Below are 25,248 nucleotides of genomic sequence, written 5' to 3'. Positions count from 1 at the left end.
ATATACTAGCAAACTTCAAAGTGCAAATGACCGTGTAGGCATTTGTTATGTGGCGGAAGAGGAATTGTCTAGAATTAAACAAAATGTACTTCAATTATATGAAGCAGTTATTTTTATTTAAATTAAATAACAATATTGATTCAGGAAATATATTGATTAACTTAATTACATTAGTATTATCATTCTTATATTATATTAAAAGAGAGAGATCTAGGGGGAGGGGGGGCTTAATGACATACTCAGGATCTTAGTTTCACGACTAATTAATCAAAAGACTTTATTTTTCTTTTGACTGTTTTCTTTTCATACTCTGATTACGTCATTCTTTTGTGTATGGTTGGTGAAGCCTATCGGATTCAGGGGATCCAGTTCAGGAGGAAAATGTGGTTGCAGGGATTGTGAGAATTCTTCTAGGGGTTGGGAGAGGTATCCTAGTTCTCGCAGGGAAGGTTGCAAATTCAGGTCTACAATGGAATCCAAAGGTAAAGAGCTACACCATTCTCATATGAAAAGGCAATCAACAACCAATAGAGTGGGAGTAATGACTTTGGAGGACATAGAGTTTGCTCTCAAGAAGAAAATATTGATCATTGTTTCAAAGAAAAGTAAGAATGAAGATGTGGGATTGGAAATTATGTTTTTCTATAATTGAGGCTGATATCTTATGTTCTGAAGGACTTGTTTGTCCCCTCTACAGTGCCTTAATCTTGTGGTGCCTTGTAGTTCGGGCCTGAGTGCTCGACACATGGAAGATGCGACATCCAATACTATCGAGCTCGAGAAGAAAGAGGGAAAAAAAAACTGGGTAATCGAACTCACATCGTTGGATGAAGATCGCAGAGGATTTTAACCCATCTCTATGCCCTTTTTTCCTTATTGGTGACTTTAAGCAAGTCCTTGGGGCTGATGAGAAGTTTTGAGGGAAAAGATTTAGCCCCTCAAATCCTGCTACCACGGGTTTATCTAATTTAGTGTCATATTTTGATTTATCTGAAATTCATTTATGCAATTCTAACTTTGCATGGGAAAATAGACAAAAGCCTCCTAATTTAATCAAACAAACATTAGATAGAGTATTGAAGGTTGTGCTTGACGCGTTGGTCAAGTGCTCACTTGCTGAACGCTCGGTCAAGAATTTAAATCTTGAAAACAGGGATAAGGTCGCTTACATTTGACTTTCCCCAGACCCTACTATACACGGGAGCTGTGCACTAGATACGGCCTTTTTTGTAAAAAAAAAATAGATAAGAGTATTCACTCACTCCTTATGGCACCCTATGTGGAATAATATATCTCTTTTGTCCCTCCTTTTTTTTAAAAAATTTGTATTTTGTCTCTGGGAATTTTAAAAACAAATTCCACTTTCAAAGCAGCCTGGTATAGCAATTCGGAGTTTTGACCTGTTTGTAAATCCAATGGCAAAATTCTAGAGAAGTCAACCTGTTTGTTAAACTAATGGAGTAGTTAGAAAGTGGATAAGGAGACTTTTGTGAACCTATTATGAGTATTATCCTTCAAAGATGTTATTTTTAATCAACTTCATTTATTAGAAAATATCGATGTCATTCCGGAGGTTTTGCCAAAAAAATTGGAGCTTTCTTCTTCCCTTAATTGGGTTCTTAAAGCTGAAGAGATGTTCTGGTTCCAAAAGCCTCGTCATTTGTATGTCTCTAAAGGTGATCAGAACACTAAATTTTATCATTATGTCACAAAGATCAATTAACGTATTAGGTCTATTGATTGTATTATAAGGAGCCTTTGGGCATTTTAGTTTTTGATATCCCTAGGATTGCTAATATTTTTGTGCAGCATTTTAATAATATTTCTTCCACATCTAATCCCTAGGATCATCATTTACGCTTTTTCAACTTCATTTCTTCATCATCTACCAAAAAAACAAAAAAAAAACTTCATTTCTTCATCAGTGAATCATATGCTAACTTCTCTTCCTTCTTTGGATGAGATTAGGGACTCTGTGTTTGCATCAGAGCTTTTAAACCACCTAGTCATAACGGGATACCAGCTTTATTTTTTTCAAAATGTTGGGATTTTGTTCAAGTTCATTTTTTACCACTTTAAGCCTTCTTTATGGGATTAATCACACACCCTTATAACTCTCATACCTAAAAAAGACAAGGCTCTTGAACTTTAAGATTTTAGACCTATTAGCCTATATATGGTTGCTTATAAGCTGGTCATATCTAAACTCTTAGCAAAAGGCTTCAAGGAATGTTAGATCAAAATGTCTCTCTTTTTCAATATGTTTTTATAAAAGGAATGCTAAGTACTAACAATATTATCATTGCACATGAGATTATTCATTACATGCGTCATTGCAAAGGCAAATAAGGTTGGATAGCTATTGAGTTAGACATGTCAAAGGCATACAATCGGTTGAAGTAATTTTGGTGTGATTTAGTTAGCTGCCTCGTTTCTTCTGTTTCCTACTCTATCAAACTCAAGGAATCGTCTTTGGGCTTCTTTGAACTTTCTACGGGTATTAGAGAAGGGTATCCATTAAATCCACATTTATTTATTTTGACCATGGAAGGATTTTCACAGCTGTTGTCTGTTTATAGGAAGTTAAACACGTTTAAAGGTATAAAGGTATCTAGATTGGCCTCGTAAATTTTCCATCTTCTTTTTACCGATGACACTTTTGTGTTTTGTCAGGCGAATTTATCTAACATCAAATCAATTCAAGCCATTCTTTTACTTTTCCAAGGTCTATCTAGTCAACAAGTCAATATTGCAAAGAGTGATGTATTTTTAGCAAGGGAAAAAGATCTCTGTCCGGGAGTGTGGCCTACGCCAGCACCCCATGAGTTTATCTCTCTCCTCCCCATGTGAAAAGACACCTCTGGCCCCTTGTTTTAATGAGGAGAGAGATAGACACATGGGAGTGTTGGCATAGGTCACACTCCCGTACAGAAAACTGCTCCCAAATACTCCTCTCTAGAGTGATGTATTTTTACCAAATACTCCTCTCTCTCTCCCTCCCTCCAACAACTTGGGATGAGGGAGATGTCAGAGTTTATGTATATCTAGGGGCTCCTCTTTTGGTTAGTAGAACAAAAGCAGACACTTGACTAAAGTGCTTGCAATAGGCTTCAGAGTAAACTTGCATGTCGGAAAATTCCATTGCTTTCACAAGCAAAGAGGTCCATTCTCATTATGAATCAGTTTTAAGCTCCATCCGTACCTATTTAATTAATGTCATATTTTTTTGTTTCCTAGAAAATTTGTATGCATCTTGATAAAATCAATTCCAAATTTTGGAGATAGGAAGGATCTTTTTAGGGAAAAAAAAAATTTCTTTAATCCCTTGGATGAATGCCTGTAAACCCAGAAAAAGAGGGAAGCTCGGGATTTTGTTTGAATTCTGTCCATAATGAAACCCTGTTGATTAGGTTAGTTTGGAGGTTCCTCAATAATCCTTTATTGTTATGGAGACGATTTCTTAAGGGTAATCAAAGCATACCCTCAAACGAGTTTCTTTCTTTTTTTGCTTTCATGGCGTCTGATGATCACTCTGGTGCTCAATCTCTTTCTCCAAATCCTTCCATGGCTTCTCTAGTTTCAGTTAATGTCCATCATTCTCTGCCTCTCAAACTTTCTTCCACTAATTTTCTTCTCTGGAGAGTGCAATTTATTCCATTTCTCCGAGGGCACAATTTGCTTGGATATGTCAATGGAACCTTTCCTCGAATGTCTTCTCCAGCGAACTCTACTGATTCTCCGGCGCAACCTGGTGATTCTGCCTTGATCTCTGGTATAGGCAGGACCAACTAATACTCAGCTGGATGATTTTCTCTTTATCTGAGGAAACCCACCTCACATTATTAGTGCTCAAACCTCTTTTGAAGCTTGACACACCCTATCTCGGGTGTTTGCTCCGTCGTCTCTATCGCGGATAATGGATCTTAAGGATTGTCTTCTTCGTTTGCAAAAAGGCACATCTACTGTTACAGAGTACCTTCTTGAGGTTCGTTTTATTGTATATGCTCTTACTGCCACTAACCACTCCGTTTCTGATGAGGATTTGGTTCTTGCTGTACTTTATGGTTTGGGTGACGAGTACCATGACTTTGCGACTTCTGTTCATCTTCGAGCAGAATCCATTTCCTTCTTGGATCTTTTCGGCCTGTTACTTACTCAAGAATTATATCTGTTTTCCACTACCTTGAATGCTACTGCTGGAATCTTGACGGCAAATGTTGTTGCTCGTGGTGCTACTGATCGGTCTCGTGGTTCTCAGAATCGTGGTTACCATGGTTATCGTGGCTCTTCTTGGTCCCAAGGTCGTTATCCAGATCATAGACAGAGTTCTTCTAATCGTGGTGGTTATTCGTCTGGATCTCGTGGTGGCTATTCCTCTGGTTTTCCAAATTACTTTGACTCTGGAGATCAGAATCGGTTTCGTCGTTCATATCAGAACCGTGCTGCCACTTCACCACCACATGGTTCTTCCATAGCAAATCCGGCAAATTATTCTCCTTCCTTTATGAATTCACCACTCACCAGTTGCCAGATCTGCCGTCTTGATGGACATCTAGCCTCTCAATGCCCTCAACGCTTCAATGCTTATCTTGGTACTAATTTCTACTCCTCCGCATTTACGTTTGTTTCTACTGCCTTTCCCTTTTCTCCTGGTTCCAATTTTTGGCTTCTGGACAGTGGGTCTAATAATCATATAACTGCAGATTTTTCGAATTTAGCAATAGCCGAACCCTACACTGGTAATGAAAATGTTATTGTAGGTAATGGCAATTCCCTTTCTATATCTCACTTTGGTTCTACTATGGCTATGTCCTGTGGTTTTACATTTTCTCTATCTGTTGTTCTGTGCGTTCCCCGTATACATTGCAAGCTTCTTTCGATTTCTAGATTTTGTGCTGATACCAGCGTTTACTTTGAATTTTTTTCTCCAATTCTTTTATTGTTAAGGACTGCCAGACACACATGAAGCTTTGTTAAGGCCAGAGTGACAATGGCCTATTTTCCCTTCCTCTCACCATCTTGCAGTCCGTTGGTTGATGTCTTGTTGTTTCAGCAGCAGCTGCTTCCTTCACTAACTGGCATCGGAGGCTTGGTCATCCATCAGCCAAGCATGTTCAGCATCTTCTTTCCTCTGTTTCAATACCATTTACTGGTAAAGCTTCTCCATGTAATGCTTGTAAATGTTCTAGCAGTCATAAACTACCATTTACTATCTCTCCTTCTATTAGTGCTGGTCCATTGGACTTGATTCATAGTGACATTTGGGGCACTTCTCCTATTACATCATTTGATCATTTTCATTACTACATTGTTTTCATAGATGGTTACAGTAAATACTGTTGGTTGTATCCCATTCATCTAAAATCTGATGTCTTTGCTATATTTTTCCGTTTTAATTCTTTAGTGAAAACCTATTTTCAGAGACCAATTAGATCATTTTAATTTGACGGTGGTGGTGAGTTTTTGAAACTCTCCAATTTTTTTGCCACCCATGGCATTACCCATAGATTTTCATGCCCTCATACACCCGAGCAGAATGGTGTCGCTGAGCGAAAACATCGTCTTATTGTTGAATCAGGCCTTGCAATGCTTCTATAGGCTGGTATGCCTCAATCATTTTAGACTGCTGCCTTTCAAACAACTGTTTATTTGATCAACAGGCTACCATTGTTTATCCTTAGTGGTCATTCTCCATTCCAGCATTTATTTGGGACTTCTCCTGACTATGGTTTTCTTTGAGTGTTCGGGTGCTTATATTACCCATGGCTTCATTCTTATGCCAAGACCAAGGTTGTCATGCCCTGATTCCCGAACCATCGGAATCTGTGATCGGAGCATACAAATACGCTCCAGTAACACCGTCAGGATCACAGATGCAATATTTAAGCTAACTCATCCACACCGCACAAGACATAAATAATCAGGAGAGAACATAATATAATTAAATCAGAGTATCGGAAGCTAAATGATAATATAATAACATACGGCCAATGTTTATCCCTGTTCCATGATCCACCACAACATACTCGAAACCATGATGGCATCCCATCAAGACTTATGTATTACATAGTATATAAATAATACATTCTGCATGACGGGATCAAAATAATGAAATGGTTAGTATCCAAAAGTAATATCCAAAAGAAGTAAGCATCCAAAAAGTAAGTGCCCAAGAAGGGGCCACTGGCCCAATATCTCAAGGAGCTACTCTCCTAAGTAGCAAGTCTCACAGTAGCAGTCTGGTCTATGCTCCCCTTCCTCAGGGGCCCACCAGTCCTCGCCACTGCCGCCCTCAGGGGCCATGGGCTCCGAGCCACCTGCATCATCATCTAAAAAGAAGTTTCCACGAGGGGTGAGTTCCACTGAGCCCAATGAGTAAATCGAATCATGCAAAGGGTTACAATATGCATGGATGATAATGTCATGATGCATGAATCAATGATCACATGTGCACCTAACTCTAACCTCTAAGTCAGGTATTGTACTACTGCAACACCCTAGGTAGCATCCCAGGCCCTCCATCTCTCTCACGCGGATGGCCTTTCGGTGATGTCAAACCCAAGTTACGCAGGGAGCTTGCCGGTTCCGATCCTCAATCAGACTCGTCGATCCCAGTACCTCAATAGAAATCGCTGGTTTACCCAGCAAACCCCCAAAGTTAATCCCACTACCACGATTTCGATCCTCAATCAAAATCGCCGATCCCAGTCCTCAATCAAAATCATTGGTTTTCCCGTGGGGGATTATCCAACAAATAAACCCCTATTGGCAAGGGTCGTAGCATCGAGTATAGTGTCATCCTAACCAGCATACATCTAATGCATATTAAGGTTCATACACATGTAGGCCAGAGGTTGAGTCCATAGTCCCTCCACGTCGGGCTCGCTATCCTCTCGCGCCCTCTAACTTACACGTGTACATTGTCCACCTACCAAAGAAATGCCTAAGTCAGGTATACTACTATTGCAACATCCTAGGTAGCATCCCCGGTCCTCCATCTCTCTCACGTGGATGGCCTTCCGGCGATGTCAAACTCGAGTTGCACAGGGAGCCTGCCGACCCCGATCCTCAATCGGACTCGCCGGTCCCAGTACCTCAATCAAAATCATTGGTTTACCTAGCAAACCCCCAAAATTAATCCCACTACCACGGTTCTGGTCCTCATTCGGAATCGCCGCTCCCAGCACCTCAATCGGAACACACTGGTGTCCCCATGGGGGATTATCCAACACATAAACCCCTTGTTGGCAAGGGTCGTAGTACGGAGTACGATATCGACTTAACCAATAACATCTAATACCTAAAAAAAAGAGGGTACGTACACGTGTAAGCCAGGGGCCGAGTCCATAGTCCCTCAGCCGGGCTCGCTATCATCATGCTCCCCTCAGCTTTACACGCACACATACAATCACAATACAAATATTGATCCCAAGCCCGGCGCACACTACGGTACTTGGATCCCATCACACTCACACATTCCATCATCATTAACCACTCTCACATTTCAATATAACGTCACATTCATTCACATCACACAATGTTATCCATCTCAACGCACACACACATCACATGCTCTCATGCCAATGTCATATCGCAATCAAAGAATTTAAAGTAAAATGCATCCTAGCTTATACATGTAATATGTAAGTATTTCAATCAACACATTCCTTACAACACATGGTCCTTCAACCAACCATGGTCAATAACCATTCATACATGTAAATAAAGGTAAATCACAACCATGAAGCATAACACATTTTCAAACATAGGTTCAGGTATCCGATTTCCTCACCTTGAGTTTCAGCTAGATCGAGCCGTGAATGATCTGGCGTGTTAAACGTGAGCCGACCCCCGTATTCGGGTGCCCTAGTTGTACAAAAAGACACCCAAGAGACTAGTGCTAAGGTCCCCAAAAGAGTAGGAATCAAGAGGGGTTTAAAAGGGTAAAAATTGTAAAACGGTAGATGCATTTCTGGACTGTTCCTACCGATTTCTCCTTCTGTTTTTCACAGAGAGAAAAAGGTAGGAAGGCAAGGCTTAAAAAGGTAGGAAGGCACGAGGGCCGCTCCTACCGTTTTAGCCCGACTATAACTACCTTTTTACAAAAACAAGTTCATATTGAATATTTGACTTGGGGCTTTGGTTCCAAGGCTCAAATGGGTATGTCCTAGGGTCATGCCATACAATGATGGCCAAGAATGTTACCTTAATCTAGGGTTTTAGCTATTACTATCAAGAGGGTTTATAAACCCAATCTTGCACAAGAGATAGGTGATAGCTTTGGAAGCAATGAGCCCTAGCTTGCACATCCTTGAGCTAGGGTTGGCATTGATGGTCTAGGTCATCTAATGGGGTGGAATGGAGGCATTTAAGGTCACCTTCCACAACAAGAAAACATTATTACCTTCCATTAATGGTTCCTCCAATAGATTGGTGAGGCCATTAATGGAAGGACACCATCCAAGATCCAAAAGGGTAGGGATTATTGGAGATGAAAGAAATGATGGAGGTTAGGTGGGGGACCTACCAAATGGAGATGGTGAGTGAGTGAATCCTCCTCCCTTCCTCTCTTCCTTCTTCCTCTCCTTCTTTCTGTTCTTCTCTTCCAAATCGATTTATGTTTAGTGTGAGATGGGAATATTGGTTTTTGGCCTTATCTATCCCAAAAGATTCCTAGGGCTTGTTTGGCTGGGTATTGGTCCATAGGCCTACATGTTCTAGGGTCTGTTTGGATGGACACCACATCTTAGGTTCAAGTTTAAGTTATTGGGCCTCAACTTATTGAGGCCCATCAGCCATCTCTATCTTTAATTAAAGGGGTGCTACACACCCAAGCCCAATCAATTATCTATGTTATAAATGGAGCATAAGAATAATGGCTTACTCCCAGTCGTCGTAAAGCGGTACATCAAATCGGGCCAGGCCCTGCGGGTCCACCTGCGGAGGGTACGCCAAGAACACTCCTTTGTTGATAAACCTCCCCCTGTCCTTGTCGATGAACCTATCCTCGACGACCTCCCCCGTCTCAAAGTTAACGATCTTGTGGGAGGGTTTGAGTATCATTGCCCATAGCTCCCTGGAGTACACCGCCGCCGATTCTACACAGGTTTAACCAGACCGGTTAGACCGGGCTTTAAACTGGGGTTTGGGCACGGATTTAACAAAGCTTCATCCTCGGTCCCATCCTTGCATATTTTTGGGTTATTCCCTTACTCATCTCGGGTATTGTTTCTATGATCCCGCTACACACAAAATCTATATCTCTAGACATGTGCAGTTTATTGAGGATCACTTTCCCTATCCTTTGTTGGTTTCCACTCGTCCTCCTTCTGTTCCTCCTTCTTCCTGGTTTCTTGCTATGTCTCCACTCTTATTTCCATGTTCTAGTTTACCTGTTGGTCCTCGGCAAACTCCTAGTATTGTTAGTGCTCAGCCTCACGGTGCATAGACCACAGGTGACGATAGTACTCAACTCACTACAAATCAAATTGCTGGTGATTTGCTTATGAGTTCCAATGTGGATACTACTCGGCAGCTTGTTGATAACTTGCTTGTTGATGTGCCTATTTTGTCATACACATCAGAGGATGGGTCCCCACCACTTCCTACTTTATCTGGGCCAATACCCAATGTTGAAAGGGAAATTTCTACTGTAACTAGGCATATAAATGCTACTAACAATGTAATTGTAAATGTGCCCCAACTTGCTACTGTCTCGACTGAAAATGTAATAAATGGGCCTCTACCTACTATTGTCTCGGCACTGTTGGGTTCTGCAATTGGACATGGGCCTACTTCAAGTGGCCTTTTGAAATCTGTTTCTGATTTAGCAAACACCCAGGTGGTCCCCAATGATGCTATTTTTGTTCTTGGGCCTTCCCGTATGGTCACCAGATCATGTACTAGCTCTCTGAAGCCTCCTCCTACTCGCCTAAATCTTTTAGCGACCACAAAAGAGGCCACACAGTCATCTATGGACTCTGTTCCAACCTGTTTTACCGAAGCAGCCCGCCATTCTCATTGGCGATCAGCCATGCAAGATGAGTTCAATGCTTTAATTAATACTGGTACATGGGTTTTGGTACCACCTTGTTCCACTCAAAATGTGATCGGTTGCAAGTGGGCATTCCGAATTAAACGAAACCCGGATGGATCCATTGAGCGCTACAAAGCCCGTTTGGTTGCAAAGGGTTTTCACCTACGCCCTGGGTTTGACTATGACGAAACCTTTAGCCCGATCGTTAAGCCTATCACTATTCATATTGTCCTCTCTCTGGCTATTACTCACAACTGGCCCATTAGGCAACTCAATGTATCTAATGCCTTTTTACACGGGGATCTTACGGAGTCAGTGTTTATGACCCAGCCGCCTGGTTTTGTTGATGCATCTCTACCCACGCATGTATGTCATCTACGCAAGTCATTGTATGGGCTCAAGCAAGCTCCGCATGCATGGTATACGAAGCTTAGTAAGTTAATTTGTTATATCTCAAGGCTTTGTTGCTACATGAACCGACACATCTCTGTTTATCTATTGCTCCGCTACTGTTGTCATCTATTTTTTGATCTACGTTGATGATCTTCTAGTTACAGGCAACGATGCCTCTGCCATTACCAAGTTTATCAAGGCCTTATTAGCCTCATTTGCTCTCAAAGATCTTGGGACCTTACGGTTTTTTCTTGGTATTGAGGCCCAACGGACTCAAGATGGTCTCCACCTTACCCAACAAAAGTACATCAAGGATCTATTGGAGTTCACGCACATGCAGGATGCCAAGCCCCTTTCCACCCCAAAGGCTTCTGGTATTGCCCCATCAGCCGAAATGGGGGTTTCTCTATCTGATGGCACACATTATCGTCGCACTGTGGGGGCGTTACAGTACCTGGCCGCCACTCGGCCTGACATTGGTTTTGTGGTCAATAGAGTTGCCCAATTTATGCATGCCCCGATGGATGTCCATTGGATCGTTGTGAGTATTCTTCGTTACTTGCACGCGGCACTTCCACTTTGGGCCTATTTTTTGGTCGCCAATTGTTGTTGCGTCCAAACGTCTTCTAGTCTGATACGTCTCCATGGTTGATCAAGTGGCTGATGTTTTAACAAAGGCTTTGCCAGAGACTCGGTTTTTGCTTCTTCATTCCAAGCTTGCGATCTTTGATCCGCTGTGCTTGCGGGGGCGTGTAAAGGAGAAGGCCACCTCAGCAAACCCACGTGGGTTAGTTACTAGTCCTTGACCAAGTGGGTCAGGTAGGTTCTAGATTATTCTCCGATCCGTTAGATCAACTCTTGTATTATATAAACACTTCTTCACATTATTGAAATGCTGTTCAGATTCTCTACATTTCCCACATTCAAATATTTTATCTTATAATTGTGTTCTTAAGCGGGGTTCTTGGGCCTAAATCAGTATCTCTCATGTAATCCCAACAATAAGGATGGTAGTATGTTGGAAATTAGGTTTTGGTATCTCTATTGATATTTGGAGAAACCCTTGGATTCCTCGGATTCCTCGATATTGAAATAAATATCTTGAGATGGATATGTCGTATCATAGTCAATAGGTTGATAAGGTTTCAGATTTATTAATTGGGAGGTGTTAGAATCCTTCCTTAGTCAATTCTATTTTTCTTTAAGATGTTGTACTGTTGATTTTAAGGATTCTTTTAGCAAACTATGTTCATGATGATTTTCTTTTTTGCTCCCTTAACAAATAATGGAATTTTGACAACCAAGGTGGCAACAAATTTCATTTCTTCAGCTGCAGGATATTCTAATCCAATTCTTCCTAATCAGCAAATGATTTTGTATGTCTTTGGTCCCTCTTGTCTAAACTTTTATGTGAAAAAATCTTAATAAAGACATTGCTACTAAGGCCAATTTTAGTCATTTTTTAATATTGTTGATCGGTACACTTTTTGCATTTGTAATAGAGAGTTTGATTGGTATCATCTCTTTTTGTCTTGCCCTTTCGCAAAATGGATTTGAGCAGTAGGATTTTTGGGGCAAACGACCAAGTATCTTCAAACTCCTTCATTGCCCTTTTTATTTGAAAATTTAGTGACCTTTTCCACTTTCACTAGAAAAAAAAATGTCTTTCATACTTTCAATTTTCTCCATTACGTCTTATTTTTTTTTATGGTTGGTTAGGAACCAAGGTTTGATGACTAAATGTCAAATTAATTGTTCAAAATTATGAAGAACATTGATAAATTGGTCATGAACTTAGACTTATTGCAATCCTCGATCATCTTCCTAACATGGTATATCCATCTCATTATACTTAATGTGGCTTTTTAGACGATTACTTTTAGCTACTTTCTTCCATCTCAATCCTTTATGGTTATCGGAAGGTTCTCTGTTGGCTATAATGGAGTATGAGTATTTGTGAAAAAAACTTGCTACTCTCATAGATTTTGAGTACACTGGGAGTGCATTGGAAGCAGAGGCAAGTGGACTGCTGCAAGCACTGCAACAAGAAAAGCAGTTGGGAACCATTTCCATGAGTCTTATTCCATAAGGGTAATATCCTTGGTCCATAATGAATCTAACCATTGACAGTGTTCTGCATGAATTGCACAGCCTAGCTAGGTCCTTGGGGGATATGAAAACTTATCTGATTGCTAGCCGGACAAACAAATGCCAAAAAAAAAAAAAAAAAAAACAGAGACAACACCCCCCCCCCCAACCCCAACTTTACCCCCAAAAAACAAAAAAATTTACGAGTGCAATTGGTAACCGAGAAATAAAGATACATAAGTATACGGAAATGATACAGAAATGGTGAGAAGGTTACAAGAAAAACTTCCAAGAAGATCCATTTTTCTGCTACACACTAAATGGATATTTTATTCTCTAAACTAACGAGTAGGCCAACTCATCTATTCTCATAGCTTTGAGGTAGCAAGCTTAATGAGATCCTTCCTAAGAATCTTGCCTGATGGGTTCTTGGGGATGGCACCCACGAATGCCACTCTACGGATTCTCTTGTATGGAGCCACCTGCATTTCCAGACATTAATTAACAACTCAATAAATAAACTATAGGAAATAATTGATGTAAAATATACTACCACTAATGCACGCCTTATTGCACTCTCCCACTTTTTTTAGATTTTTTCTCCTTTATAATCATGTGGGTTCTCTTTTTTTCTTAACATACTCTATCCTCCTTTAATATATAGGCCCGATTGTCTATTCAAATGAGACGCAATCCTAGGTATCCATTGGCTTATGTGGAAATGCCAATAAATGTAAGCAGTTAGGTGTGTCAACACATGCACAGAACCGGCCAACTTCAAACTGCTAAGATCTGAATCTAACCGTATCGAGGCAAGCCGAGTCCTTATAGGGCAGGGTACGGTTTTAACAATTTAAAATCCCTCAATTTAGGAGTGGTTCAGGCTACACCGATGGTCCCCTGATAGACCCAAACTGAAAACCGATAGCCCCGAACCGAAAAACCCGACCCTGTACAAACCGAAAACACTTCAAGTATATATAATTACTCCATTCCATTACTCTTTCAAACTTGTTTGGATAAATTTAAAAAAAAAAATAAAATAGAACCCGACCCATTTGAAAAAGTAAAAACTTAAAAGTGGAGCTCAGCTGATTTGAAAAGGTAACAACTTAGAATGGAGCCCAACCCATTTGAAAAGGTCAAAATTTAAAAATGGAGCTCAGTTCATTTGAAAAGGTAAAACTTAAATTGGAGCCCCGCTCAATTGATAAGGTCCCCATCAGGCAAATGAGTTTTGATCTAAAATAGGACGGCTAACGGTTTGATACTGGTTTAAAAACCAACCCAAACCATTTCAAACTTATTAACACAAACCGAACCCGAACCAACACCGCATTGAAACCACAAAAACCATGTAGGTTTGGTTTTGGATTCACCATTCCCACACTGAAACCAGCCCGAATTGATTGACACCCCTACTAGGAGCATGTAGATCCCTCCCCCAAAACTATAAACACCACGAAAATCTACTGTGAACCCTTTTAAGAATTAAACTAATTACATGAAACAATGATAATTGTTGACATGAGCACTTCCAAGTTTGAAAAGTCAAAATCAAAGGTTTAACAACCTTTTTCTTAGTATTTGGGTTATTATGGTTTCTTGAACTCACCTGTTTAGCTACAAAGTCCATAATAGCACCCTCTGACAAATTGCTTCCTGCTTTTCTCACCACATATGCCATAGGAAACTGCCCAACTTCCTTATCTGGAAACCTGAGGCAATTCAAATTTCAACAACAGCAAATCCTTCTTAGTCAGCTATCCAGTACAATCTATTACTAAGAAACTATTCTTAACCAAAATAAAGAACAGTAATAAAGAAATTGCTTACGGTATGACAGCAGCATCATCAATCTCTGGATGCGTAAGCAACAATGCCTCTAGTTCTGCTGGAGGGACCTGCCACATTCACACAACATTTCAAACTCAAACCCCCCATTACGTAATAATGCATGAGTCAGTTTGCACTACTCATGTTTGTCTTTCTATATATAATCCTGCATGTAAAAAATAGCTATCAATCTCTACCTGATAACCCTTGTATTTGATAAGCTCCTTCAACCTATCCACTACGAATATGTATCCATCCTCGTCTATGTAGCATATGTCTCCCGTCCTTAACCATCCCTGTGAATCTAATGTCGATGTTGTTGCTTCTACATTGCTGAAGTAACCTACACATACGAAACACAAACTTTAAGGTTGAAAGTTGGGTGTTAAATTAAGTCCGTTCGTTTGTCGGATAAAAGTAGGATAGGCAAAACAGGATGGGAAAAGTGTACTATTTGCTCACAAAACACCAAGGATGTGTGTGCTTGAACTTTGGATGTAGGGGATGGAAAACTTCCAAACAAACTTATTAAATGCATTTATTCTTGTCTAGTGAATTTCCCACCCCATTCACTTTCACCATTCATGGAAAAATTACTTTTGAGCCTATCTCTCTCATCTTCCTATTTCCTTGCTTTTCCATAGAATCCTAACCCATGTCCATTTCTCTTTCTCCCACTAAATCTCACTTCCCTACAAAATGTATATTCCATTCTTTTTTTTCTTTTCCTTATCAACTCAACTCACAACATATGGGACCTATCCTCACAAGTTTTCCATCTTTTTTTTATCCGATAAACAAACGAAACCTAACATTTGATATCAAAGGTGAAAAGACTGATTAATTTCTCATATGAGGCCCTAACTCTCATAGATTCCAACTTTTCCTTTGTAATTATATCATAGGAAAAGGAAAAGAGACATCGTACTAAAAGAGAAAAGAAAAAGACACACGGGTAGTTTTGGCTTTTACCTTTCATTACATAGGGTCCACGAAGCCACAATTCACCGGTCCGACTGACCGGCAAGGCCTCACCAGTGTCCGGATCAACGATCTTAGCTTCCAAGCTTGGCGACAACAATCCCGCCGTACCGTATCGCATGCTCTCCTCCGCCGTATCCGTCGATGCCCCTATCCCCGTGGTCTCCGTCAACCCATACCCTTGAAGAATCCTCACCGTCGGATACTTCTCCAAGAACCCCTCGATCACTTCCTTGCTCAAGGGGGCCCCACCAGACAACACTGATTGTAGAGTCCCCAGATCGTACTTCGCCTTCACCATCTCCGCGTGGTTGATCAGCGCCACCAGAATCGGTGGCACGAGCGGCAGATAAGTCGCCCGGTACTTCGCGATGGCGGAGAGCATCTCATCCATCTCGAATTTGGAGAGTACCACGATCGTCGATCCCGATGCTAGCAGTCCCGATGCGAACGCTGCTAAACCGTAGATATGGAACATGGGGACGGTGCAGATGAAGGTCTGCTCTCCGTCTTCCAACCTGAAACGGCTCACGATCGTCTGAACCATCGCGATGAGGTTCCGGTGCGACGAAACCACGCCTTTGCTGGCGCCGGTGGTGCCTGAGGAGTAGAGCAGCGTGGCCGTGTCGTCTAGACTCACTCGTTCCCTGACTCGGTTTCTGAGTTCACTCGGATCTTTCTTCATCATATCTTCAAGCGAGGAGACGATCTTGGCCTGCTTGATAGAGAGGTTGTCATGTTGTCCGATTAGAACTACAGGAAGACCGGTGCCGGAGAGTTTAGGGAGGAGAGGTTGAGTGGTGAAGGCGAGAATGGGTTTGGAATCGGCGATCTGTTTACGGATCTCTTGAGGGGTGTTGAGAGGGTTTGTGGTGGTGATGATGGCACCGAGGGACATAACGGAGAGACAAATAACTGGGAAGAAGATGGAATTGGGAGAAAGGAGGAGGACAACGTTGCCCTTTCGAACACCCATCTCCGATAGGCAGGAAGCGACGGAATCAACTGCACGCCAGACTTCCGGGAAGGTGAGGTAGCGACCGGTGGAGGCATCGATGAAAGCGATCTTACCATTGTGGGCACGGGAGGAGATGAAGGTGGTGACATCAAGGGATTCGTTGCACGGGAGAGCTATGGGTTTTCGTTTACTGTAGTAGACGGAATCGGATTTGCAGAAGCCGCTCCTTGGATCGATTTCGATGGGTTTGCTATCAGACGCCATGGTTAACACTTTACTCAACTTCCGATCTTCTGTACAAACCTATTTGGTTTTACATGTCTTGAGGAGGACAATGATTTTGTAGGTGGACTTCGTTAGCTGTGAAACTGAGACGGCTTTACGAACTACGGTAAAGCTAAAGCCGACTATGGTGGAAAAAGGTCAAAGATTGTGATGCGAGTGGTGGACAAAACGATTATTGCGAGGAATGCATGCGGAGTTGGCCATTGATGGGACAATGTGCGAATCCTGATCCATTTCATTTAAAATTGATCCAACCCTGCACGTTTTGAGGCCCCTAGTTGAACGGTGGTGATCAAGAGAATAAGCCGGACAAACTGGAACCCACCGACACATTTTTCTACACATTCATCACGATTTATAAGGACTGTGATGACTGTCCTACCTGTAAAGCCTTCTCGGCTTCGTGTGGTCCACGAAGTAAAATGCACGTGGATAACAAAACCACAGAATCATGGGTTTTTTTATTTGGGAAATTATCAACGGCACCCGTGAGTTTTTACCAATATTTTAGGAAGCGTTTGGTTCAGTTGTTTTGAAGAATTAGATTTGGATTCTGGATCAGGTTCTCTAAAATCAGGTTCTGTGGATTTGTAACTTTAAAATTTTAAACCGTGATAGCTTCGAAAATACATTTTATTAAATTAATGCTTTATACTAAAACATAAAAAAACCCAATCCAACGGTGCATCATCATACTTCTGTGTTGTTGCTTCTCTCCCTCTCTAATGCAAATCGTTGGCATCTATCAACGAAAATCAATTACAGACACCATCAAAAGTAAGGGAAACTTGATTCGAAACTAGGACAAACAAGTTATTATGCCAGAAATCAAGACAGACACTATGTCTTATATCATTTAAGTAAATAAATTTGTATTTCATTTAAAATATTTTTATTCATAAATAAGAAAATACCCCCTATTTGAATCTAATAAAAATAGTTAAAAAATCAAATTCCACAAGAAAAAAAAAATCAACCCCACAGTTCAAGAACAAAAACTGAATTTTCGACGGTAAGTGCAATTTTCAATTTTTTAATGTTGGGATTTTTCTTAAATCTAAAAAATTCATATATCTTAATATGGTAAAACATTGCTAAAAACCAAAAGTGCGGTAAAATATTCATTTGTTTTGAAAAAATATTTTCATTCAGAGCGATTTTGACAACATTCATACACACCAAATTATGTTTGATTAGTAGATACCTCCTTCAATATAATAAGATTTAAGTAATCTTGGACTTGTTGGAGATCTATCAAAACAAGGCTTTCTAACAAATTCAAGATTGCTTAAATCTCATTTATATTGAAGGAATTATATTTCGATCAAACCTTATTCGATACTATGTCCAAGAACAATATACAGTATCAAACTTGGATCGAAACCACAAGCAATATTTTTAGTGTTCTTTATATGAAACTAATGCATGAATTGAGTTTAAAATGTCAAAAATAGGCCGCACAACAAGAATCAGGGCAAAATAAAACAACTTCTAAGCCTCGAAACCAAGGTTCGAGTTAGTCTGGAGAAAGTCCTAGGTTTCGACCGAGATATGGTTAAAACCAAGATCAACGGTTTTTGACTAGTCGAAACCCGAGTTTTAGAACCTTGGAAATGAGATTGCAAATTTAGAAATGAGGAAAAAGAATGAAAAGAGAAAGAAATAGGAATGGCGATTCAGATGTGGAATGGAAAGAAGTAGGGTTTGAGAAGAAAAAAATAAGTTCAGTGGGAGATGGGTTCGGTTAAGGTGGAGTACCACTATAGAAGAAAAAGAAGCAGAAAAAGAAGAAACATAAGAGATAGAAGAAGAAGAAGCAGCCGCTGGGTATAGTTCTTCGTGGCTCGGTGAAGGTCCAGCGATGGTGTCTCAGCTTCCTTCATCTCCCCCAAAACCCTTTTTGCTATATTTTTTATCTTTTTGAAATCCCCCTCCTCAAAGCGGATAAGGGTAGAATTGTCTTTTAAAAAAAAATTAACCTACTAACATCACTACTTAACAGCCCTTTTATTATCACCATCTAATAATGGGTAATGGTTGATATTTCGATACTTAGTGTAGGTGCCTTAAAATATTGGTGAACCTCAAGGGGTGGCCATAATAATTTCCTTCTGGTCTCCCTAAAACCGTTTTTGCTATTTTTTTTTTTTTCTTTTTGAATCCCCCTCCTCAAAGTTGATAAGGGCAGAATTGTCTTTTAAAAAAAATTAACCCACTAACATCACTACTTAACAGCCCTTTTATTATCACCATGTAAAAATGGGTAACGGTTGATATTTCGATACTCAGTGTAGGTGCCTTAAAATATTGGTAAACCTCAAGGGGTGGCCGTAATAATTTCCTTTGGTTTTTTTTTTTTTTTTTTTTGGTGGCTAGTGACCATTATATTTTGAGGATATGGTTTTGGTGGGGGCGGTGGCATGGCCCCTGCACTAGACACAAAGGGGGACAAATGATTGCCCCATCCCGTGAAAGGCAGAAATGTTCACTTTGTTGATGCTTCCGCATGTGTTCCCATTAGCCCCCTTGTGGGTGTGTAGGCCATACTCCCTTACAGTGAATTCTTCCTCTTATGTTTTTATCTTTTGGGAGAGTATTGTTTAGCAAATGGTATACCAGAGCGCAACAATGAGTGCAGAAATGGTTTCGTATATAGAAGGGTAGTGAGGTCATTTTATATAATGAGGAGAGAGATAAAGAGAGTGTGTGCAAGTAGGGGTGTCAATCAATCGGTTCATGCCGATTTTGGTTCGGGCTGAATTGGTTTCGGTGTGGGAATGGTGAATCGGAAACCAAACCAATAAGGAAAGTTTGGTTTCGATTCGGTTTGTTATTAGATTCATTTCAGTTTTTGTCTAATTTGGGTTCAGTTTTTTTTTTTCTTTTTTTTCTTTTCCCAGTTTGGGTTCAGCTTAACATACATATTTATACAACATTATCGAAAAAAAATATGTTTTTTTAATGAGCTTCAGGCTGTTATCATTTCTTATCGGGACATATCGGTTTGGTTCGGTTTCGGTCTGGATTTTGAGCTAGTTTCGGATTTAGTGTCAGGTTTTTGTGGTTTCTGGTAGGTTCAGTTCAGTTTCAGGGTTGTAATACCCCCCCCCCCCAAGCCAAAGCCGAACCAATAAGGCCTTGTTTTGGTTTGGACTCGACCAGTTCAGTTCAATTCGGGTTTATTTACCCAGTTTGATCCCAATTTTGACACCCCTATGGCCCTATGTGCAAGCATACCCTCTTTTTTCTTATTCTTTTTTTTACCCGCTCTTTCTAATTTATATCTACCATGTGACAATCTAGTTGTCTTAGAAATGTGGTGTATAAGTTTTTTTATAAGTATTTATTAGCAATGAACAGAAGAATATATACAAACAAAAGAAGGCAACTCTCCTACCTCACAAGGACATGAGAGGGTAGAAGCCCCAAGACACCACCAAACAAGAAACCCAACTTCCCTTACCGGGGAGAACACAAGAGGATCAAATACAAAAACAAAAACAAAAGAGAACAATAGACCCCAGAACCGAGGGTATCATCTAAGGGACCAAATGGGGGCCAACCCCCCCCCCCCCCCAAACTCTCTACAAGTAAAAGGTTTCAAGGGGATCTCTTTCCCTTGAGAGTCGCAACATGGCAATCCCCAATTTTTGTCTAGATATCTCTAACGATGGATGACCAAGGCGTAGGTTTTATTCTGAAAGATACGAAAGTGCCTCTCCTTCCAAATATTAGCAAAAGTGCAACAAAACTCTAACTTGGCAATGCAATCAATAGCATTCCCCTGTTGACACTGAATTTTGCCCCTCCACCAAACCTCGTAAATAAAATTGGTTGAACCCACTAAAGATTGTGCAGCCAAATAACCCCCTTTCCTAGCGCAATTTACCCCAATGTTTATACCATTGGGTAGTACATGAGAAAACCCTTCCGATGCTACCTGGATTGTGAAATTCCGACGACCCGATTGGTAGATATCGCCCCTAGGTGTTTTCCCCCACAAATCGCACATTACGCGCAAGTTATGCACTAAAGGTACCCAAAATAAGGCGATTATGTCACCGACAGAACTCGTCGATGTATAGGGTCATGCATCGATGCATAAAACCCCTATGCGCCAGCAAACTCACCCAATTTGTTGGTGTACCGGCTGGTCGCCAACATGTAAAGCCCTTGCACCGGGGTTAGCCTCCTGACTGCTATAAATAGTAGTCTAAAAAAGAGAAGAAAAAAGGAGGGGGGAAAAAAAGAAGAAAGAGAGAGAGAGGATTCTGTGATTTTTACCCTAGAAATCCCCAACACACCCCTAAGTCAAAGTTCTACAGAAATCCTCATAAAAGCGTCAGAACACCACCCAATCAGGTTAAGCCTTTCAAGGGCCAAATAGGTAAGTCTCCTAACCCTAAAGGCCTAAACTCACTTCATTTATGTAGTAGTCTAAATTTCCTTTCAAGTAATTTTCAAAACTCCTATTTATGTCGTTATAATAATGAAATTGACATAAATAGAATTTCCACATCTCCTATTTATGTTGTTATAATGTTGAAATTGTCATAAATAGATTTCTTAAAAAGTCTCTTATTTATGTCTATATAATGCCTATTTAGGATTTTCAAAAATAATAAACTACTTATGTATGTCATTATGCTGCCCAAATGATTTCCAAAACATTTTAAATAATTGTATTTCGTATGTTGTGCTGCCCAAAACAAAATATGCATCTTGATTACTAAATCCCAACCCCAAAAGGAATCTTTCTGGGAAACTCAACTAAACACGTGGTCATCGTCAGTGGATTTTCCCAAAATCATCCCCATAAAATATATAATTCCTGAAATGTCTGAAGTCATGCTCGATTTTCAGCACACTTCCCCTTATTGACGAAGAAAGACCGAGAGGAGTCTTCTGCAAAGGGTTTCCAATCAAAATATTTACAATATTTCTAGATTCCACATAAGATATGCATGTTTATGTTATTTATTTCCAACATATGGCCATGTATAACTACTGTCAAAATTTTCCATTACTACACTTGACTTGATCCTTAATAAGGGTATGTAGGCAGCTTGGGCAACTATATTATTTCCTAGGCTTAGTCATCTTTATCCTTTTCCTTTTTGCCACATTTTATATGCATATATACATGATGTCTAATATAGATTAAGATTTCCTTTGAAGCATGTTAGTCATTAAGTAAACAATTCTGATATAAATGATCTACATAGAAAGAAACCAGCCTTTATTCGAGCAGGTCTAGATGTGTAAAGTCTTCCCAGCATGTAACCTTGAACTTACCCTAAATCTAGAAGACCTATGTCTTATCCATTGTGAGTCAATGTGAGTCAATCGTCTTTGTTTCGCAGAATAGACATATACGGGTCCTAAACCCTCATCTTTGTTAGCATATGAGCATTCTAATCCACATAAAATATAGGTTTAGATCTTACCTCACAGGAATGGAATCGCAGCGGAAGGGATGATCGAATACGACTTCCGATTCCAAGCATCCGAACGAATTTTCACGATCACGACAAGCTTCTCCACAGAGAACTTCACACCACAAAACCCTAGGCTATGATGGAATCCCAAGAGAAAACACAGAACTTGAAAGAGGGGGAGAGATCGGCTTCTCTAAGAAGATGAATTAATTAATGTCTCTAGGTTTAAGCCACCTAATTATAGGCAAAACCCAATGGGCATCCCCCTTGTCGACTTCCACTAGAAGTCTAAAGCAAACAAGAAAGAGGGGGAGGAGTCGGTCACTCAAGTGACCGCCCACTCCATCGTTTGGGTCACACGCGGGCTACCCCTTGTCGGCGGCCCGAATTGGCCCAGGCCCAATCATCGATTTACACTTCATAACCTTATATCCTCGAGTGGCTTAATATAGGAAGCATTTCCATTTATTGAGGATGGAAATCAAATGATCAAATTGAAGTGTCAAAGGCCCGAATAAGGGCAACTAGAACTCCAATACCCATACCTTGCTCTTTCCCACTAGTACTAGTAAGTAGTGAGATCTAAATTGATCCAATCTCTTTAAATTTTACCTGAAAAATTTTCCACGGTAAATTTTACATGTTGAAAAGTTTTTCAATGTTTGTTTCCATAAAAAAACAAGTATTGGAAAACTTTTATACATGTAAAATTTTATAAGTCAAAATTTTTGAAGTGAAAATTTTCTAGGTAAAATTTTACACCGAAACAAACAAAACTTATAGTTGTTTGTGACTGAAATCTGAAGCTAATTCCCTCTTATGTAATGCTGTTTCTTCCCCATGTTTTCAGCTATCCTTGTAGATCAGCTTTGGCTACTGTGTCGTACCCTGTCTATGTTTTAGGGTCATCTTTTGCTCTTTCCCAATTAAATCATTTGAACTCGCAAACTCCAACACAAAAGCCACTGTACGTGATGAAGGAAACCAAGTCAATCAATATCTAAACCATGGATAAGATCAGTCAGGTTAATGGAATGGGTTACGGAAAAGAAATTGTTTTCTTTTACATTGGATAAAACTTCAGCGAATTTAAATTTTGTAGAGTTCTTGAAATCGAATTTGACATTGAAGAATTCTCTTGTATAAGGATAAATTTTTTACTGGGGCGTTGTTCTCTGTGCCGCAGCACAGCCTGCGCCCAAGCACATGGGGTGAGCGCAACGATCATCCTGCCCCCCTGCACAGACTGCCCATGTGCCTGGATGCAAGCTACACTGTGGCATAGAGAATATTCTCCCATTTTTTATACTCATTCTCATTGTTTAAATTTTGATTCTTTTCTATTAACAAAAAAAAAAAAAGATTTTGATTTTTTTTTTTAACTTGAATTTTTCACATGTATCACACGGACATCAATTCTAATATATTTTTTTTCAGTCCCACCCTACCATTCTGCTGGCCCATGTTAGCCACCCAAAAGAACCAACCTAGAATCACGCTAATTAATGACCACACCTCAGACATTGTTTAATAATATTAATTTGATTCCATAAAAAAAGATAACATTAAAATAAAAGTGAACCAAAATTGCATTTAATGCATAAGATTCATCATCTGTGAGAGGTAGCCATGGAGTTAAATTGGACTTCGGCATGATCCACATGGATTCATACACCATTTTGAAGATTATTTCAACTTCATATTTTCAAGGATAAAAAAATTAAAATATAATAAAGGATTGAGTTTCCCTCCACCAACGGTGAATGAGATCTCATTCACCAAGGGACAGGAAAGGATGGGAATGGGTATCGGGAGGCTATTTTGGGATATACTAAAACCCTAGGATAGTGGGTGAACCATCCTCTATGGGTGGAGGAAAACTTTGTCCTGTAATAAAATCTGATTTTGATGACACAAGGTGGGTTGTGAGTTAAGGAGAGGGTGCACAAGTCCTTATAAATCCTTCACATTACCCATTTGATGTAGTACTATTTTTATCTTATGCATCGACATCTCAATAATCTCCCCCTCTATAACCTGAGATCAAACCTGCACTAGTCATATGGTATCCCAACAATACAAAATCCATCTATTTAGTTTAAAGCAATTGGACTTACGATTTGCTTTATTGGCAGCTCCACCCACCCACACAGAGAATGGTTTAGGTGGTAACTAGGGAAGCACAAGTTATCTTTTAGTGTATATTCTATTGTAGATTTAGGACCATAGCTAGCTGTTGCGTTTCTGGTGCCATTATTCTTGCTTGGAAAGAGGGAAATATAGACATTGGTAGAACCCTACTCGATTCTTCAAGATCACTTTACACATTCCTTTCTTCATCTCTATTTTTGTGATGAAGTGAAGAGAATCAATATTTAGCACTACTCCACAACCTTACTCTTAGAACCCACATTCCCACAATTAGCTACACTACAAACATTATTACCCAAAAAAAAAAAACTACACTATAAACATTTATGTCGGATTCCACTCCAACAGAAATTGTTATTGGTGAAGCCTGATCTCAGTTTAATTCAAAAAGTATTGGTGATTCTTTTTTCTACCCAAATTTTCGGGAGTCGTTCATACTGGGGGCAATTTTGTATTTTTAGAGATTAGGGTTTCTTCATAATGTACTGTGCGAGATGCTATATATAGGGGGTTAGGGCTTGTATTGTATCACTATCATCGAAATAGTGAAAGCTCAACTTATCACTCAGTTGTGGAATTAGCCTACCTTGGGTGAACCACGTAAATCTGTGTTTTGTGTGTATTTGATCTTCTTCTACGTTTTTCTTTTGTAAATCATTGTTCCATTGTGTTGTTAATTTCTAACATAAATGAAGTAATAGCTCACTTTGATGCACTGCTCAAAATGGATCTTCTTCTCAATTATCCATCAATAGGGAGCATTCAAGATTTAAATTGAGTTCCCATACCCTTACCCTGTCAAATCTGGTTTTAATATCACTTGTTAAGGACTTCGATAGAATTCATCCTCCTAATCATTTAAGAAGAGGGTGTCAAAGTATCCTATAAACTCCCATATTTTTCATTCATTTCCAATATAAGACTATTTTTTTTTTATCTTTGATGTGAAACCCACCAATACCCTACTAATCAAATTACCTACCTATGAGGTAGGTTGGCCATAGGTCCAATGCTGTTTTGTCATTTTCACCAGAACCATTAGGCCGGAGGGATCCATAGAAAGAGCCAAAGTGCTCTCTCTA

The 25,248-nt window shown here is 39.9% G+C and overlaps 1 protein-coding gene across 1 annotated transcript; it reads right to left on the bottom strand.

The window, feature by feature from the left end:
- Nucleotides 1-12,881: 12,881 nt before the first annotated feature.
- On the bottom strand, nucleotides 12,882-16,637 carry LOC122661628 (probable CoA ligase CCL5). Its single transcript, XM_043857086.1, has 5 exons — nucleotides 15,326-16,637; nucleotides 14,551-14,696; nucleotides 14,354-14,421; nucleotides 14,133-14,235; nucleotides 12,882-12,999 (listed from the first exon to the last, which is right to left on the bottom strand). Exons 1-5 carry the CDS (start codon nucleotides 16,554-16,556, stop codon nucleotides 12,886-12,888), a joined length of 1,662 nt encoding a protein of 553 aa, XP_043713021.1. The 5' UTR covers nucleotides 16,557-16,637; the 3' UTR covers nucleotides 12,882-12,885.
- Between the last annotated feature and the right edge of the window lie 8,611 nt (nucleotides 16,638-25,248).

This window comes from Telopea speciosissima, chromosome 5 (genome assembly GCF_018873765.1).
Source record: "Telopea speciosissima isolate NSW1024214 ecotype Mountain lineage chromosome 5, Tspe_v1, whole genome shotgun sequence".
NCBI classification, from domain to species: Eukaryota; Viridiplantae; Streptophyta; class Magnoliopsida; order Proteales; family Proteaceae; genus Telopea; species Telopea speciosissima.
This window is presented reverse-complemented; position numbering and strand designations above follow the sequence as displayed.

Bases quoted from the DNA above. Each gene is read 5' to 3' on its own strand.
- LOC122661628 (XM_043857086.1), bottom strand. From the start codon at position 16,556: ATGGCGTCTGATAGCAAACCCATCGAAATCGATCCAAGGAGCGGCTTC. The intron at 14,422-14,550 runs GTAGAGATTGAT...TGAATGTGGCAG, and splicing joins TCAAATACAAGGGTTATCAG to GTCCCTCCAGCAGAACTAGA. The intron at 13,000-14,132 runs GTGAGTTCAAGA...CTGGAAATGCAG, and splicing joins TGGACTTTGTAGCTAAACAG to GTGGCTCCATACAAGAGAAT.